Below are 15555 nucleotides of genomic sequence, written 5' to 3'. Positions count from 1 at the left end.
ACGGCTTTGAGCTCTCCTGCCATGACTTATCCCTTTAAATTAAACCTTTTGAATCAGTTACTCTAGGGCCCTTCTTTCCTGATCCTCATTACTATAGAATATACAAACTATAAACCACAAAAGGACCTTAAACTATAAATGATTAAAGTAGTAAATACTTACCCGTCCTTACCTACTACTTACCAGTCATTCCTTTCCCTTGTAGCCTCTACTGCTGCAGCAGGGCAAGGCCACGCTCTGAAGATTAAGTTGGATAGCAAGGAAAAAATACAAAAAGCACCTCTTCCCCAATGCACCGAATTCCCACTGTGCACCAAATTGCCAATACCCACACTCACTCTGGCTGTGCCTCACTCAGGATGAGCTCTCTCCCCTGTTCGTGTGCAAGATAGTTTCAGGATAAGGGACCAATAATTTAGGGCTGTGATGAAGAGGAATTTCTTCACTCAAAGGGTTGTGAATCTTTAGAATTCTCAATTCTACAGGGTTGTAGATGTACCATTGTTGAATACATTTAAGGCCAAAAATATGGGGAGTAGGCTGAAAAGTGGAGTTGAAGCCTAAGATCATCCATGATCATATTGAATGGTGGAGCAGGCTTGATGGGTCATATGGTCTTCTCCTGCTCCTATTTCTTATGTTATCATGTTAACAAGGCCCTTGGCATTCATGAGCTTATTGTGGATGGCTGCATCGACATCATGGCCCTCCCGAAAACCTGGCGGAGGGATGATGACACCTTCCCTCTAAATAAAGCATTTCCACCAGCCTATACCTTCCACCACTTGCCCCATCAAGACTGTCATAATAGTGGTGTGGCTCTCATCACCATATCACACCTTGGCCTTTCCCCTTACCCCTATGCCATTTTCTCCTCCTTTGAGCATCTCACTTTGTTCCACCCCTCTTACCTCGTTTAAAATTTTCCTTCTCAACTGCTCACCCAAATACCATCAAAATCTTCTCACGGAGATCAGATGATGTCACTGAGGGCAGCATTTAGATGAGAAATTAAAAATTTCAAAGTCTAAGGAACACTGGTTTCATGAATTTTTAAATTAATTTAATGTTAGCTGAAGTTTTAAATATCAGCAAAATAAAAGAATAGAATAAAAGGTCAAGAATGGAAAGGTTTATCAGATTATAGTTAATTTAATGTTCAAATATCCATCACAAATACTTTGTACAGATATATCAGGAATAGAAGTACAAAAGACAGGAAATGCTCACTTTCAAAGTCTGAGGAACACTGGTTTCAAGGATTTTTAAATTAATGTTTGCCAAAGTTTTAATTATCAGCAAACTAGCTCACTTCCTCCAAAATACTTGCAAAATGCACATTTTTCAACTCTTTATTTTTAAATATGATTAAGAACAATAATCAAAACACAACTTCCAGAGGGAAAGTGGCAGTCTTAAAGTTGGCCCTCCAGTTAAATAAATAGTTATGTATTTAACACGAGTGGGTAACAGCCTAACCACAAATAACCTAATTAACCCCAGTGTTGTATCTTCAATAAAGTCAACATAATTTTCTGTATAGAAACTCTTGCATCCATTCACTTCAGGATACTATATGTATCTTTTCATGCAATCTTGAAGGACTGGCCAAATGAATCCTTATCTCTCAATTTGGAGTCTGCTCAATGTTAGTTATAAAAAGTGATGGGGAAGGAACAATCTGCATCAAATTATTAAGACGACAGAATAATTTTCAAGGAAAAAATATGAGAAATGGCAGCACTTGCAAAGATGAACTTAAACATTCAAGGCAGTCGTAGATAAATGCTGCGTGCACAAACATTGGTTTAAGGTGCTTTTATATCTTCATCCCATGCTCCTTTAGGTAACTGGTTCTGTTATTCTTGTATCTCATTAACCTGTTTGGTCTCATGCGCATTGTATGCAAAACTGTATGTAGATTCTGAAGTAGAAAATATTGCACTCTGTAAAGTTACCAACCAGACACATTGCATAATTTACATCAAACTCAAATTGGTGCAAATGAGTTTTAGTCTGCCAGTTCGGAACTGGCAGTAATTTGAAGGACTGCATATGCAACAAAGTCAAGGATTTCCATCATGGGCAGGAAGGTAGCAGATTATAATGATAAAAACTGCTCTGCTGATCTGTTTCCATATTCCATCTTGTTCTGTGGATTGAGGAAAACCATCTGTTCCTTTTATGGGCATCTTTTGCATTTAGAATATTTACAACTGAGAGGGGAACACTTTATTTCCCCTATCTTTGCTCACCCCACCCACGATAGCACTGAAGGTTCTAAATGTGCACAGTGATTGGTATAAATTAGTCACAGGGTTAGCCTTCAGCCGGCAGCATAACTGCTTAGGAAGGAATAAAACATGGGGAGCTTCATTCGCTGTTGGTCCTTACGACACCAGGCTATCACGGTGCCATCGCTGTTTGCTGTGTAGAGGTGATGGCCATCACAGGAGAATGTAAGACTATAGGATACAAGAGAGAAAATAACCTTTAAAGTCAAAAGCATTTTTATCAAAAATGTGCTAAACGTTTAACTAAGGATCTTACCCAGCTTTTTGTTTGTCATTTGACCTTCAGCACAATGAAAATTACAACTACAAATGTATTTATTTTCACCTTTGCCGATAATTTTCTCCTCTCCTTAAGAGTAATGACTCCTTGCTGGAGTCTGCTTCCACGAAGACTGACTGTTCTCCAGTAATTTTTTCATGGAGCTACACTCATACTGTATTTATGCAGCAAGATTTTCAGTGGAGTGTAATGATTTTGCATTGTACAACTCCTGATTTTGCATTTCAACAGTCAGGGTCCATAATGAATTAAAAGGTGTTCCCTGGAAGAAGGATAGTAAATTGCATAGTTTTGTTTCTGCACAGATCTTAATTTTATTTTACAAACCTAGTTTAGAAAGTATTCAAGCACTTTAGAATTTCTGGGCATTTTTTAAACCTACTGGACTTTAGTTTAAATGTTCAGCAATGCTAAGTGGCTAAGCGGGTATTTGCCTTGCCTGAGTCAGAAGGTCATAACTTCAAACCCCACTCCAGAGACTAGAGCACATAATCTAGGCTAGCACTTCAGTGCAGTGCTGAAGAAGTGCTGCACTGTCCAAGATGGATATTAATGATATCATGGCACCATTCAAACAAGAGCAGCAGAGTTCTCCCTGGTGCTCTGGCCAATATTTAACCTTCATTAAAACAGATGATGTAATTATCATATTGCTGTTTATGGGAGCTTGCTGCATGCAAATTGGCTGCCACGCTTTCTACATTACAACAAAGATTACACTTCAAAAGTAAAAGATAAAAGCAAAATACTGCGGGGATGCTGGAAATCTGGAACGAAAACAAAAAATGCTGGAAAAACTCAGCAGGTCTGACAGCATCTGTGGAGAAGACGACAGAGTTAATGTTTCGAGTCCGTATGACTCTTCAGAGATTACGCTTCAAAATACACTTTATTGGCTGTAAAGCGCCTTGGGATATCCTGAAATTATGAAAGGTGTTATATGAATGCAAGTTTGTTATTTCTTTTTAGAGAGCAGGGATTTTCCCTTCGTGCCTTCAGTATTTAAGTTTCTAGCTGCTGGGAAACAGATCTGAGCTCATGTATATCCAGGCATTGCAGAGCCATCTCGTGGGCACGTGCTACAGTCAGGCAGGCAGACACCAAACAATGGAAGCATGATTCAGCCTGGTACCCAAACAGCAGCTATCATTCTCAGACTGATAACTGCACCCAAGGCTTTGTTGTGTTTGTTGGTGAATTCTGAGAGATTGAAGTAAGGAAAAAAGTAAAACCTGAGATTACAGTCAACGTCCGTCACATGCACATCAATGACAAAGACCTGGAATGAGTCATCTGCATGTTTACTTGTGTTACAGGGGGATTAGGGGGAGTGGAGTAAAATCAGAGAGAGAATAACAATGCTACAGTATGAGAGGATTCATGATCCTACCCACAATTTCCTGCCACAGAACCAGAGGCGCTAAATGGAGGCCACACGTTCCTCACTGGGACCGAGAGAAGGAAGTGAAAGACTGGTCACATCAAGCCACTCTGACATGCCTGAGGAATGATTTAGAGAAAAGCTGGTGGCCACATCCACCCTGTGGCCTGAGGTGGAAAAATGCAGGGAATGAGGAGATGAAAGAAAGTGATGGGGGGAGCAAATTACTATCTCATCGCAAAAACAAAAAAATTAAATGTAACAAATATTAACATGGAAACCATCTTCTACACCATGGAAATTTTGGGGTGCTAGACTGCATTTCGCTTTAGATTTTATACACATTTGCTCCAAGTTCAGCTGCATTATATTTGGACTGTTCTGGGCGAGTAGCTGAAAATGACACACTAATCCAACAGCCAGATGTCACCAGAGTTTACTTTCCCCTATCAACAGTTTCCGATTTGCCAATTTGATAGGTTTTTAAGCAACAACAACTGCTTCTCTATAGCTTGTTTAATGTAGTAAAAACATCCAAAAGGTGCTATACAGCAGCATTATCAAATAAAATCTGACACCAAGCCACAAAAGGAAATATTAGTACAAGTGACCAAAGGCTTGGTCAAAGAGGTACACCTTAAAGGTGCATCTTAAAGGAAGGGAGAAGTGTAAGAAAGGGATTGGGTGGGGGGGGGGGGGGGGGTGGGGTGGAGGGGGAGGTGGAATTCCAGAACTTAGGACCTCAGCAGCTGAAGGTACAGATGCCAATGATGGACATTTATAATCAGGGATGTGAAAAATGCCATAATTAGAAACCCAAAGCTCATCTCTTGTTCACAACCAGAGATTGGTTTCTCCTTGTTCATCTGAAAGTCCATTCCCAGAACGTGCTGTAATTTGGATATACACGGCATACTTGGGCAGCATTTGTATTGAATATGGCACCATCCATACTGCACAACACAGATCAATGTGTCCATGAGAAGGAATTTCATGTAAATTCACACTGAACCAGCTTTGGTTGATTTTTCACAGTGGATAGTATTTTGCTCAATCTTACCTGACAATTGGCCGATTTGACTTGGGGAAGGTAATTTCCCGAACAGGCTTCAGGTCCCAAGTACTCCACAGCCTAAATGACACAGAAATGTTTAATAGTTATGTTGTCATTTTTTTGACAGAGCATCAAACAATAAATTATTGGACCTTGTAACAAAGACAATGTAATAGTAGAGGACTTTAATCATCATATAGACTGGAACATTAAATTGGCAAAGATGGCCTGGAAGATGAGTTTGCAGAATGCTTTCCTGACAGTTTCCTGGAGCAAAACCAACTAGGGATAAAATTAGTTTAGATCTGGTGTTGTGTGATGAGGCAGAGTTATAGTATATGATTTGGTGGCGATTACTGAGACGTGGTTACAGGGAGAACAGGTTTGGAGTGTTTCGGGAGGATCGGCAGGAAGGAAAAGGAGGTGGTGTAACTTTGTTTGTAAAGGAGGAGATCAGTGCTATAGTGAGGAATGATATAGGCACTGGAGAGCAAGACGTAGAGTCAGTCCGGGTAGAAATAAGAAATAGCAAGGGAAAGAAGTCCCTGGTGGGAGCAATCTATAGGTCCCCAAACAGTAGTTCAGCAGTAAGGCACAGTATAAACCAGGAAATACTGGGAGCATGTAAGAAAGGCATGGTAATAATCATGGGTGATTTTAATATGCATATAGGCTGGACCAATCAAATTGGCAAGGGTAGGCTCGAGGGAGAATTCATAGAGTATATTAGAGATTGTTTCTTGGAGCAATATGTTGTGGAACCAACCAGGGAGCAGGCTATTCTCGATTTGGTTTTGTGTAATGAGATGGGATGAATTAATGATCTCAGAGTAAAGGATCCTCTAGGGAAGAGTGATCATAGCATGCTAGAATTTCAAGTTCAGTTTGAGAGCCAGAAACTTTAGTCCCATACTAGTGCTCTGGAGTTAAACAAAGGTAACTACATAGGCATGAGGGCAGATTTGGCCCTAGTGGACTGGGCAGGAAGACTAAAAGGTAGGACAGTTGATGAACAGTGGCAAATATTTAAGGAGATATTCAATTCCATTGCACTGGAGGCAGTATAGTGAAGGTTCACTGGATTGGTCCTGAGATGAGAGGTTGTCCTATGATGAGAGGTCAAGTAAATTTGGTTCACATTCTCCACAGTTAAGAAGAATGAGAGGTTATCTGGTGACCTCACCGAAACATTCAAGATCATGAAGGGCTTGACAGGGTAGACACTGAGAGGTTATTTCCTCTAGCTGGGGAATCAGGAACAAGGGGGCACAGTTTCACAATAAGGTGCTGATCATTTAGGACTCAGGTGAGGAGAAATTTCTTCATTCAAGGGTTGTGAATCTTTGGAATTCTCTGCCCCACAGGGTTGTGGATATACCAACATTAGAGGGCAAGAAAGGCAGATTTTTGGTCTCTCATAAATCAAGGGATATGGGGAACACATGGGAAAGTGGAGTTGAAACCTAAGATCAACCATGATCATATTAAATGACAGAGCAGGCTTGATGGGCCATATGATCTTCTCTTGCTGCTCTTTCTTGTGTTACTTTAAACAGATTACCAGTTCTATTAAAACAGCAGACAGAGGAATTTGATATCAGCACATTAAGAGTTAGAACAACAACAATGCCAACAGCCTTCCATTAAATACACATCTGTGCTTTTTGTTGAAATATTGAACTTCCACTTTTGAGAGTTTAGGGAATGTGATTCTCGAAATCTCAGTCCCTTAACAGTCAGCAAGGTGGTCAATTCCAAGTTATGTGGCCTCAACCCTCTGACATCACAGAGTTCAAACACATGCTTATACTGAGGTTGGAAAGAGAAAAATGTGATCAAATAAGAAAAAAGTTTCTTGTAGGGTGAAGTGGTTACATTACTGGGTTTATAGTTCAGCGCACAGGGGGTTCAAATCCCACCAGAGATATTTGAGAATTTGAATTCAAATATTGAAAGTGACTATGAATCTGTTTCCTTCAGATGATAACACACTTTGTTTGATACTGTATGTATTACTGATTACTAACTCACCTAGAGTCCAGGCTGCCTATATGGATTTTTCATTGCCTTCATTTGCCCTGTTTATTGCCCAACCCTAATTGCCAGCTGTGAGCTTCCTTCTTGAACCAGTGGAGTCCATCTGGTGAAGGTACTCCTTTCCAGGATTTTGACCCAGCGACGCTGCTGGAATGGTGATATAGTTCCAGGTCAGGACTTGGAGAGGAATTTGGAGGTGGTGGTGTTCTGACGCTCTTACTGCCCTTGTTCTTCCAGATAAGAGGTTGTGGGTTTAGGAGATATTGTTGAAGTAATCTTGGCAGTGGTAGCTAAGTATTTATAGAATCATAGAATGGTTACAGCACATGAGGGCATTCATCCCATTGTGTCTATGCTGGCCCTCTACAACAGCACCTCAACTAGTACCACTCTCACCTCTTTTAACTTGTAGACCTGCAAATTGTTTTTCTTCAGATAATTATACATTCTCTTCTGAAAGCCACAACTGAATATGCCTCCACTGCATTCACAAGCAGTCCATTCCAGATCCTAACTACTCACTATGTAAAAAACAAAGTTTTTCATGTTGCCTTTGGCTGTTCTGCCATTTACTTTAAATAGTGGTCCTCTAGTTCTCAATCCTTCCTCCAATGGGAACAGCAACTCCCCATCTACTCTGTCCAGACCCCTCATGATTTTGAACATCTTGATCAAATCTCCTTTCAACCTGCTCTTCTCTGAGGCGAACAGCCCCAGCTTCTAAAATCTATCCATCTAACTGAAGTTCCTCATCCCTGGAACCATTCTCATAAATCTTTTCTGCAGCTTCTCGAGTGCCTTCACATCCTTCCTAAAGTATGGTGCCCAGGATTGGACACAATGGGCAGAATTTTCCAGTCCTGTTAACAGCAGGTTTCATGGGGGGGGTGGGAGTGGAAAATTCAGAGAGGAGCCAAAAATCGAAATGCTGCCAGCGGGAAATCAATTTATAATTTTCCCCTCACCACTTTCATGGCAGGCTGAAGGCAAGTCTGGTTTCCCGCTGATCCATGTCAGGAACACCATTTGCATGCATTATCATGTCATGAATGCTCATTAAAAACACTACTCGCCGAAATCACGTTTCCCCTCCCCTGTACCACGCCAGTGGGAAGTTAGACTGGTCTAAGTGGCGTGCAGCTGTCCACCCTCATTTCGCTCGTGACTTCAAGGTGAGCACAACATTCAAAGGCTACCTGCAACAGCACTGCTCTGGTTTCTCAGCAACACCAGTGCCACACCACTGATGGGGGTGTAGGGTTGGTCTGCTCATGGTGGGTGCCTCCGTACTCTGGGAGAACAGCACTGAGTGTGTGCTGTGGGTCTCAGGCAGGGCTGCATTCAAACACAGACCAGCATTGCAACCGGGGTGGCAGGAGAAGGGTGACAGAAACATGGGGGTCAATGTGGTATGGTGGGGTTGGGGAGATGAGGGGGGGAACGATGGCAGGCAAAGAGTAGACCAACACTGAGAAAGCAGGAGTGACATGGAAGAGTAGAAGGCAGACATGGAAGGAGGGGTATGGGAATTGAATTGAATGCAAGCAGACTCCGGAAAGTGGTGGGGGTTTGAGGGGGGTGGGGGGGTGTTAGTGTGGCACAAGAGGGATGGGTTACAGAGACAATCATTTGGGGAGGTAGGGTGTGGGGAAGGGAGACTGTGTTGTGATCAGTCATGACGGAACAGGACAGCTCATTGAAAGACAGTCTGGGGCCAAGGGATCAAAGTGAGACATTAAAGGCAGTGCTGGGGCTTTGTGGACCTCACAGTCAGAGTGAGAGATTAAAGGCAGTCCATGCTGCAGGGTTACGCATGGTATGCACGTCGTAGCCCCGCTTCAGGAGAGGCAAGGCCTGTGTGCTCAACTGGGATAAGGCACAGCTTGGTGCGCATGACTTGTTCATCGTATAACAGTCAGTGGCAATGGGGTTGTCTGGCTCGGTACTGGGCTGCAGATGGGATGATTATGGTTAGAGGAGGCATCTGTAGCCTGTAAATGGGGAAAATATAGTAAAGGAGGTGGGGGGAGTACTCAAAGCTCTCCTGGGGAGTTATCCTCCGTTTGTGACCATGCAAACAGCCTCAAGATGAGGAGGGGTGAGGTCCACATGGGGCATGGAGACATCAACAATGATGGATTCAGTAGGGAGAGCTGGAATGTCCATCACAATGACAATGGGATCCAGGGTTACTAGGAAGGCAGAGGATAACTAGAGGGAGGTCTTCATGAGGTTCCAGGAAAATTAGAGGGACCCGAAAACTGACAGAAGGAGGGTTGAAGCTGGTCTCAAAGTAAAAATGCAGCTTCACCATCTTGAAACCCCGAAGTTATTGTGCACTTTAAAATTGAAACTGGAAAAGAATCTGCACAGGAACGGTCTGAGGCAGTGTGGGAGGAACCCACGGCCGAACTAAGGGACCCTTTCAGGGGGCACCCTCAAACTGCTTAAAGTCACAACACTGAAATAGAGTCAGAGCTGAGAGAAAAGAGGAAGGCTTCCCTGAAAAGGTGCAATTGGAGCCAATGCTTTTTGGTGCGCTTTAACCAAGAGACCGCAGGAGTCATTGGCTTCACAATACAGTTGCTCCATTTGAACATTAACAGAGAGGTATGCGAGAATGGAAAATGCAGGTAACTGCTAAGGAAGCACAGCCATTGCATATCTGACAGATCATCAATAAAAGCCTCTAATGTGCTTTCTCCAATTGGCATGGATAATGGGCCAAAGGGCATTCAGTCATTGCTAGCTGAGCTTAATCAGGAGATCAGAGATTGCAGGAGTGCTTTTGGTATGGTGGCACATATCATGAACGCATCCAAATCTCTTCCAACCTCCGTGGGATTGAGATGTCAAGTATCAGGGTTGGCAGCTTGGTCACCTAGATCTGTGAGTTTGCACCTCAGCTGCAAGGCTGCATAAGCAAAAAGCTAGTAGCACAGATGCAGCTCTAGGGCATGACAATGGCTGTTTGCAAGTGGGAGATCTACTATATTTGCCCAGTATTCATTAACGTGTTGTATCTATCAGTTCACAGGAAGAAGCAGCATTGAATAATGGAGCCTGCGCTCAATGCTGCCTTCTTCATGGCAGTGATCCGATTGGGGAGGAGAAGGGTCGCCAGCGCAGCTTCGAGGGGAGGCTCGGCCTGAGGTCCATGGTCTAGGGGAGCCCCAGCAACACTCAGGGAACGAGGAGGTTAGATTCATCACACGGAGGCGACTCACACGACCAAGGGTCTACCAAAAAGGGCTTTCCTATTTGGAGATGAGTGAAAGACCGCGCAAGCCTGCACTTGACAAGAGATGTGGTAGATCATATCTGCCACATACCGCAGGAGGATCTTATGCCCCATGGACTGAGAGGGCATCCCCTGCCACTGCGCCTGAAGGTCACCGCCTTGCTCAATTTTTTTTTTACCTGCGAATCCTTCCAGGGATCCACAGGGGACCTATGCGGCATCTCACAGTCCTCAATACACAAATATATCAAGGTGACAGATGCCCTCCACAGTAAGGCTCATCATTATGTGAAGTTCACACTCAATGAAGCTAGCCAGGCTGCTGGATTTCTGGGGTTTGCAGCTATCTCAGGCTTCCCGAGACTGCAGGGTGCAATCAATTGCACAGAGGCTTTGAGAGCTCCATGGCAACAGCCCCTGATGTTCATTAACAGGAAAGGGTTCCACTCCCTGAACGTTCAACTGGTGTGATCATCAGAAGCACATATGCACATTTGTGCCAGGTACCCTGGGACTTGCCATGACACATACATCCTGAGTCAGTCTCAGGTGCCTCACATATTTGAAGGGCCTGAGTGATTACAGGGCTGCCTGCTTTGGATAAGGGGTATCTGCTCAAACGATGGCTCATGACACCAGTGAATTGTCCTCAGGGTGCCTCGGAGGAGAGATACAACACGGCGCATAGCTCGGCACGATCCATCATCGTGCAGACCATCGGCATCCTGAAGATGCGCTTTGATGTTTGGACTGCTCAGTTGGGGCTCTGCAGTACACTCCACAGAGGGTGTCCTGCATAATTGTGGTCTGTTGCACCCTTCACAACCTGGTGTTTCAAAGGGAGACATGGAGGAGGCTGAGAGCTCCTCAGACAAGGAAGAGCAGGGACCTGAAGAGGGAAATGAGGATCAGCTTTCATGTGTGGATGCCACTGAAGAAGGACGGCATGAAACATGTGCTTGTACCACACTGATAGCAACAAGATTCCAGGTGGAGTAAGGTGCAGGCAATGGGACATGGCCACATTCCTTCTTGCCCTTAGTGCTACGTCAGTTCACTGAAACGCCTTTACAACCAGTAACATCGAGAGCAAGTTCAGCATTCGGACTTCCACCTTCAGCTCTCATGATTCACCGGGTCCTAATCTTTGGAAAGGCCAGTAGTGAACCCTGTATCCGTGCACTCAGGGAAGTGAAAGTTGGCACTACAGCCAAAACGCTGCGTCAAAGGACTTGATGCAGTCATCGCCACCTTAATGAGAAAGTTTTAGCAGACAGTGAACCCCACATGGTTGGAGAGACCATCATGGCTGCAGCTCTTGTGCTTTGGCATTAATAATGAAGACAGCCATCTCATTTTGAGAAACAATTATAGCTAACCCTCCACGGCTATTCAGGGTGCCTAACTCCACGTTGTCTTGTAAGGAGTAGATGTTATTAACGCAATTTGCAAACACTTCCAGTCAAGAGTTTGACACATCTCCCTGACATAACACAAGGGCCAAGTAACTATCATGATTCAGCTAAACATCACATGAATGTGAGGCTCACAAAGGGAGGCAATTACTGAGTGAGTGCATGGTTCACGGGCAAGAAGAGGGCACATATGTGCATATGGTTTCAAATGACGAGACCATTCCTATGAACAGCAAATGTATTTACAAAGGTGCATTATATATACAGTGAGTGAACACCCGTGATCTAAAAGTGATATTGAAGTTTCTTAATCTTTCTAACCCTACTGCTACGTCTTGGTGCATCCCCAACATCCATAGCAGAGGTGCAGGCAGCCTGCTAACTGCTATGCCCCATGGTCTTTGATGACTTTAGCAGGCTTCGCCTGGAGGGCCCCAGCCTGCTTTGGGTCTTGCTGTGGGGCAGGTACACCCTTCTCGGCCTGTACAGCTAGAGACGATGGGGTCACAGGCAGAGGGGATTGGGATTGGCTGGACACTCGGAGAGTCACCTTGGTGGATGGCCCCAGGGTCTCCAGCTGCTGGTCATCCTCCCTATGAGTGCCCAGGGGCCCCTGCCTGACTCCGAGGACAAGGGCCTTCTGGAGGGAGGTCAATGTGCCCCGCCCCACCCTTCTCTGGAACTGAGATGACTGACCTCTGCTGTGCTGCAGCAACTCTCGAGGGCTCCTTAGGCAGCACTGACTGCCACCATCTAGAAGGACAAGGGCAGCAGACACACGGGAACACCACCACCCCTCCAAGCCACACACTATTCTGACTTAGAAATATGTCGCTGCTCCTTCACTGTCACTAGGTCAAAATCCTGGAACTCCCTCCCTAACAGCAGTGTAGGTCTACCTACACCAATTGGAGCGCAGTAGTTTAAGTAGGCTGCTCACCACCACCTTCTCAAGGGCAATTAGGGATGGGCAATAAATGCTGGCCTAGCCAGCGACACCCACATCCCATGAAAAAAAATTTTAAAATCTATCTTCTCTCTCATAAAGGCACCAGCTGGCCCAGACAAGAGCTTCAGACCAACCATAAGCCCCAGGTAATCACAGGGGAGGATGCATCAAATGAAGAACCGTAACTGCATTCACCTGCACTCTCCACCAGCTCAGAGACACACAACCATCTTCCTTTGCGCTAAATAAGCCCCAGGTAATCACAAGGGGAGGATGCATCAAATGGAGAACTGTCACTGCATTCACCTGCAGCCTCCACTAGCTCAGAGACCACAATCATCTTCCTTTGCGCTAGGTATGACTCCAACCAATGAAGAGTTTTCCCCCTAACTCCCATTGACTCCAGTTTTGCTAGAGCTCCTTGTTACCACACTTGGTCAAATGCTGCCTTGATGTCAAGGGCGGTCACTCTCACCTCACCTTTGGAGTTCAACTCCTTTGTCCATGTTTCAACCAAGGCTATAACGGGGTCAGGAGCTGAGTGATTCTGGCAGAACCCAAACTAAGTGTCAGTGAGCAGCTTATTGTTAAGCAAGTGCTGCTTGATAAAATAAAGAGTAAAAGATTGGCTGGGTGGTTAACAGTGAGGTTGAGTGTCTTGGGCTACAGGAAGATATAAACGGGATGGTCAAATGGGCAGATAAGTGGCAGATGGAATTTAACCCTGAAAAGTGTGTGGTGATACACTTTAGAAGGAGTAATTTTACAAGGAAGTATTCAATGTACGGCATGACACTAGGAAGTTCTGAGGAACAAAGGGACCTTGGCATGTGAGTCCATAGATCTCTGAAGGCGGAGGGGCATGTTAGTGGGGTGGTGAAAAAGGCATTTGGGACACTTGCCTTTATCAATCGAGGCATAGATTACAAAAGTAGGGAGGTCTTGTTTGAGTTGTATAGAAACTTGGTGAGGCTACAGCTGGAGTACTGTGTGCAGTTCTGGTCACCACATTATAGGAAGGGTGTGATTGCACTGGAGGGGATGCAGAGGAGATTCACCAGGATGGGATGAAACATTTAAGTTATGAAGAGAGGTTGGACAGACTTGGGTTGTTTTCGTTGGAGCAGAGAAGACCGAGGGGTGACCTGATCAAGGTGTACAAGATTATGAGGGGCATGGACAGGGTGGATAAGGAGCAGCTGTTCCCCTTAGTTGAAGGGTCAGTCACGAGGGGACATAAGTTCAAGGTGAGGGGCAGGAGGTTTAGAGGGGATGTGAGGAAAAACTTTTTTACCCAGAGGGTGGTGACGATCTAGAATGCGCTGCCTGGGAGGGTGGTGGAGGCGGGTTGCCTCACATGCTTTAAAAAGTACCTGAATGAGCACTTGGCATGTCATAACATTGGCTATGGGCCAAGTGCTGGTAAATGGGATTAGGTAGGTAGGTCAGGTGTTTCTCACGTGTCGGTGCAGACTCAATGGGTCGAAGGGCCTCTTCTGCACTGTGTGATTCTGTGAATACTAAACAGGGTGCAGAAGCGGAGGGACCTGGGCATATATGTGCATATATCATTGAAGGTGGCAGGGCAGATTGAAAACTCGGTTAAAAAACTGTACGGGATCCTGGGCTTCATAAATAGGGGCATGTACAAAAGCAAGCAAGTTACAAAAAATCTGTATAAAATACAAGTTCAGCGTCAGCTGAAGTACTACTTCCAGTGCTGGCACTACACTTCAGAAAAGATTTGAAGGCATGAGAGAGGGTGCAGAAAAGATTCACAAGAATGGTTCCAGGGATGTGTAACTGAGGAACTTCGGTTAAGTAGATGGATTGGAAGAAATTGGGGTTGTTCTCCTTGGAGAAGAGCAGGTTGAGTGAGAGAAGATTTGATGTAAATCTTCAGAACCATGAGTTATCTGTGCAGAGTAGATTGGGAGAAAATGTTCCCATTAGCAGAAGGATCAAAACCCAAGGCCACCAAGTTAAGTTGACTTGACAAAAAAAGCAATGGTAACTTGAGGAAAAGCTGTTTTTTATGACAAGTGGTTAGGATCTGGAATGCACTGTCTATGAGTGTGGTGGAGGCAGATTCAATCAGGGTTTTCAAAACAGAATGAATTATAATCTGAACAGGAAAACTTTTCAGGACTTCAGGGAAAAGGCAGGGGAGTGGCTCTCGGTGAATTGCTCTTGCAGAGAGCTGGCACAGACTCTTCTGTGCTGTAACCATTTTATGGTTTTAAAAAAGGCAAGTATCCCCTATGCTGCCTATACCACCTGTTCAACTACACTTTTCAGTACAGTAAGTCCTCACTTAAAGTTGGGGTCGCATTCCTGAAAATCGTGACTTTAAGTGAAACAAATTAAAGGGAATCATAGGTTCCCAAAGGAATCAATGTTAAACCCAGAGTTAGGTTCCTTCAGACATTTCCTGCCCGAAAAAAAAGTACAAGTTGAAATACTGTACCATGCATGTGCAGTACTGTGCATTCCTAGCTGAAATAACTTATTAACCCTCCTTGTTGCCCCCGCATATTTATTCAATCATGTTAATCAGACATGACCTTCTTTTGACAAATTTATGTTGTCTTTGATTACCATGTCTTCCTAACTGAAGGTTTATCCTGTCCTTCAAAATTTTTTTCCAATAATTTTCCTACCACTGAGGTTAGGTTAACTGGCCTGTAATTACTCAGACTATTCCTTTCTTCCTTTTTAAACAATGGTACAACGTTTGATGTCCCCCAGTCCTCTGGCACCATGCCTGTAACAGAGGGGATTAGAAAATGATGGTCAGAACTGCTGCCATTTCCTCTCTTCCTTCCTTTAACAGCATAGGATACATTTTGCCTGGGCCAAGGGATTTATCAATTTTCCATTTCCCATTTATCCATTTCCCCTTAA

The 15555-nt window shown here is 44.3% G+C and overlaps 1 protein-coding gene across 3 annotated transcripts in view; it reads right to left on the bottom strand.

Annotated features, from left to right (window-relative positions):
- The window catches only part of lyst (lysosomal trafficking regulator), a 491836-nt gene that overhangs the window by 119043 nt on the left and 357238 nt on the right, over positions 1 to 15555 (bottom strand). For 2 of the 3 annotated variants that reach the window (XM_078541985.1, XM_078541986.1), the window contains 2 exons: positions 5016 to 5087; positions 1133 to 2465 (listed from right to left, as the gene is read on the bottom strand). In XM_078541985.1, the coding sequence (XP_078398111.1) occupies positions 2327 to 2465; positions 5016 to 5087 (211 nt within the window). In that variant the 3' untranslated portion in view covers positions 1133 to 2326. Of the gene's footprint in view, positions 1 to 1132; positions 2466 to 5015; positions 5088 to 15555 lie in introns of those variants that run through there. The other variant, XR_013576613.1, reaches the window with a different exon arrangement.

The sequence above is a fragment of the Cetorhinus maximus genome, chromosome 5 (assembly GCF_964194155.1).
Source record: "Cetorhinus maximus chromosome 5, sCetMax3.hap1.1, whole genome shotgun sequence".
NCBI lineage: Eukaryota > Metazoa > Chordata > Chondrichthyes > Lamniformes > Cetorhinidae > Cetorhinus > Cetorhinus maximus.
Note: the sequence above shows the minus strand (reverse complement) of the source record. Positions and strands in the feature narration are given on the sequence as shown.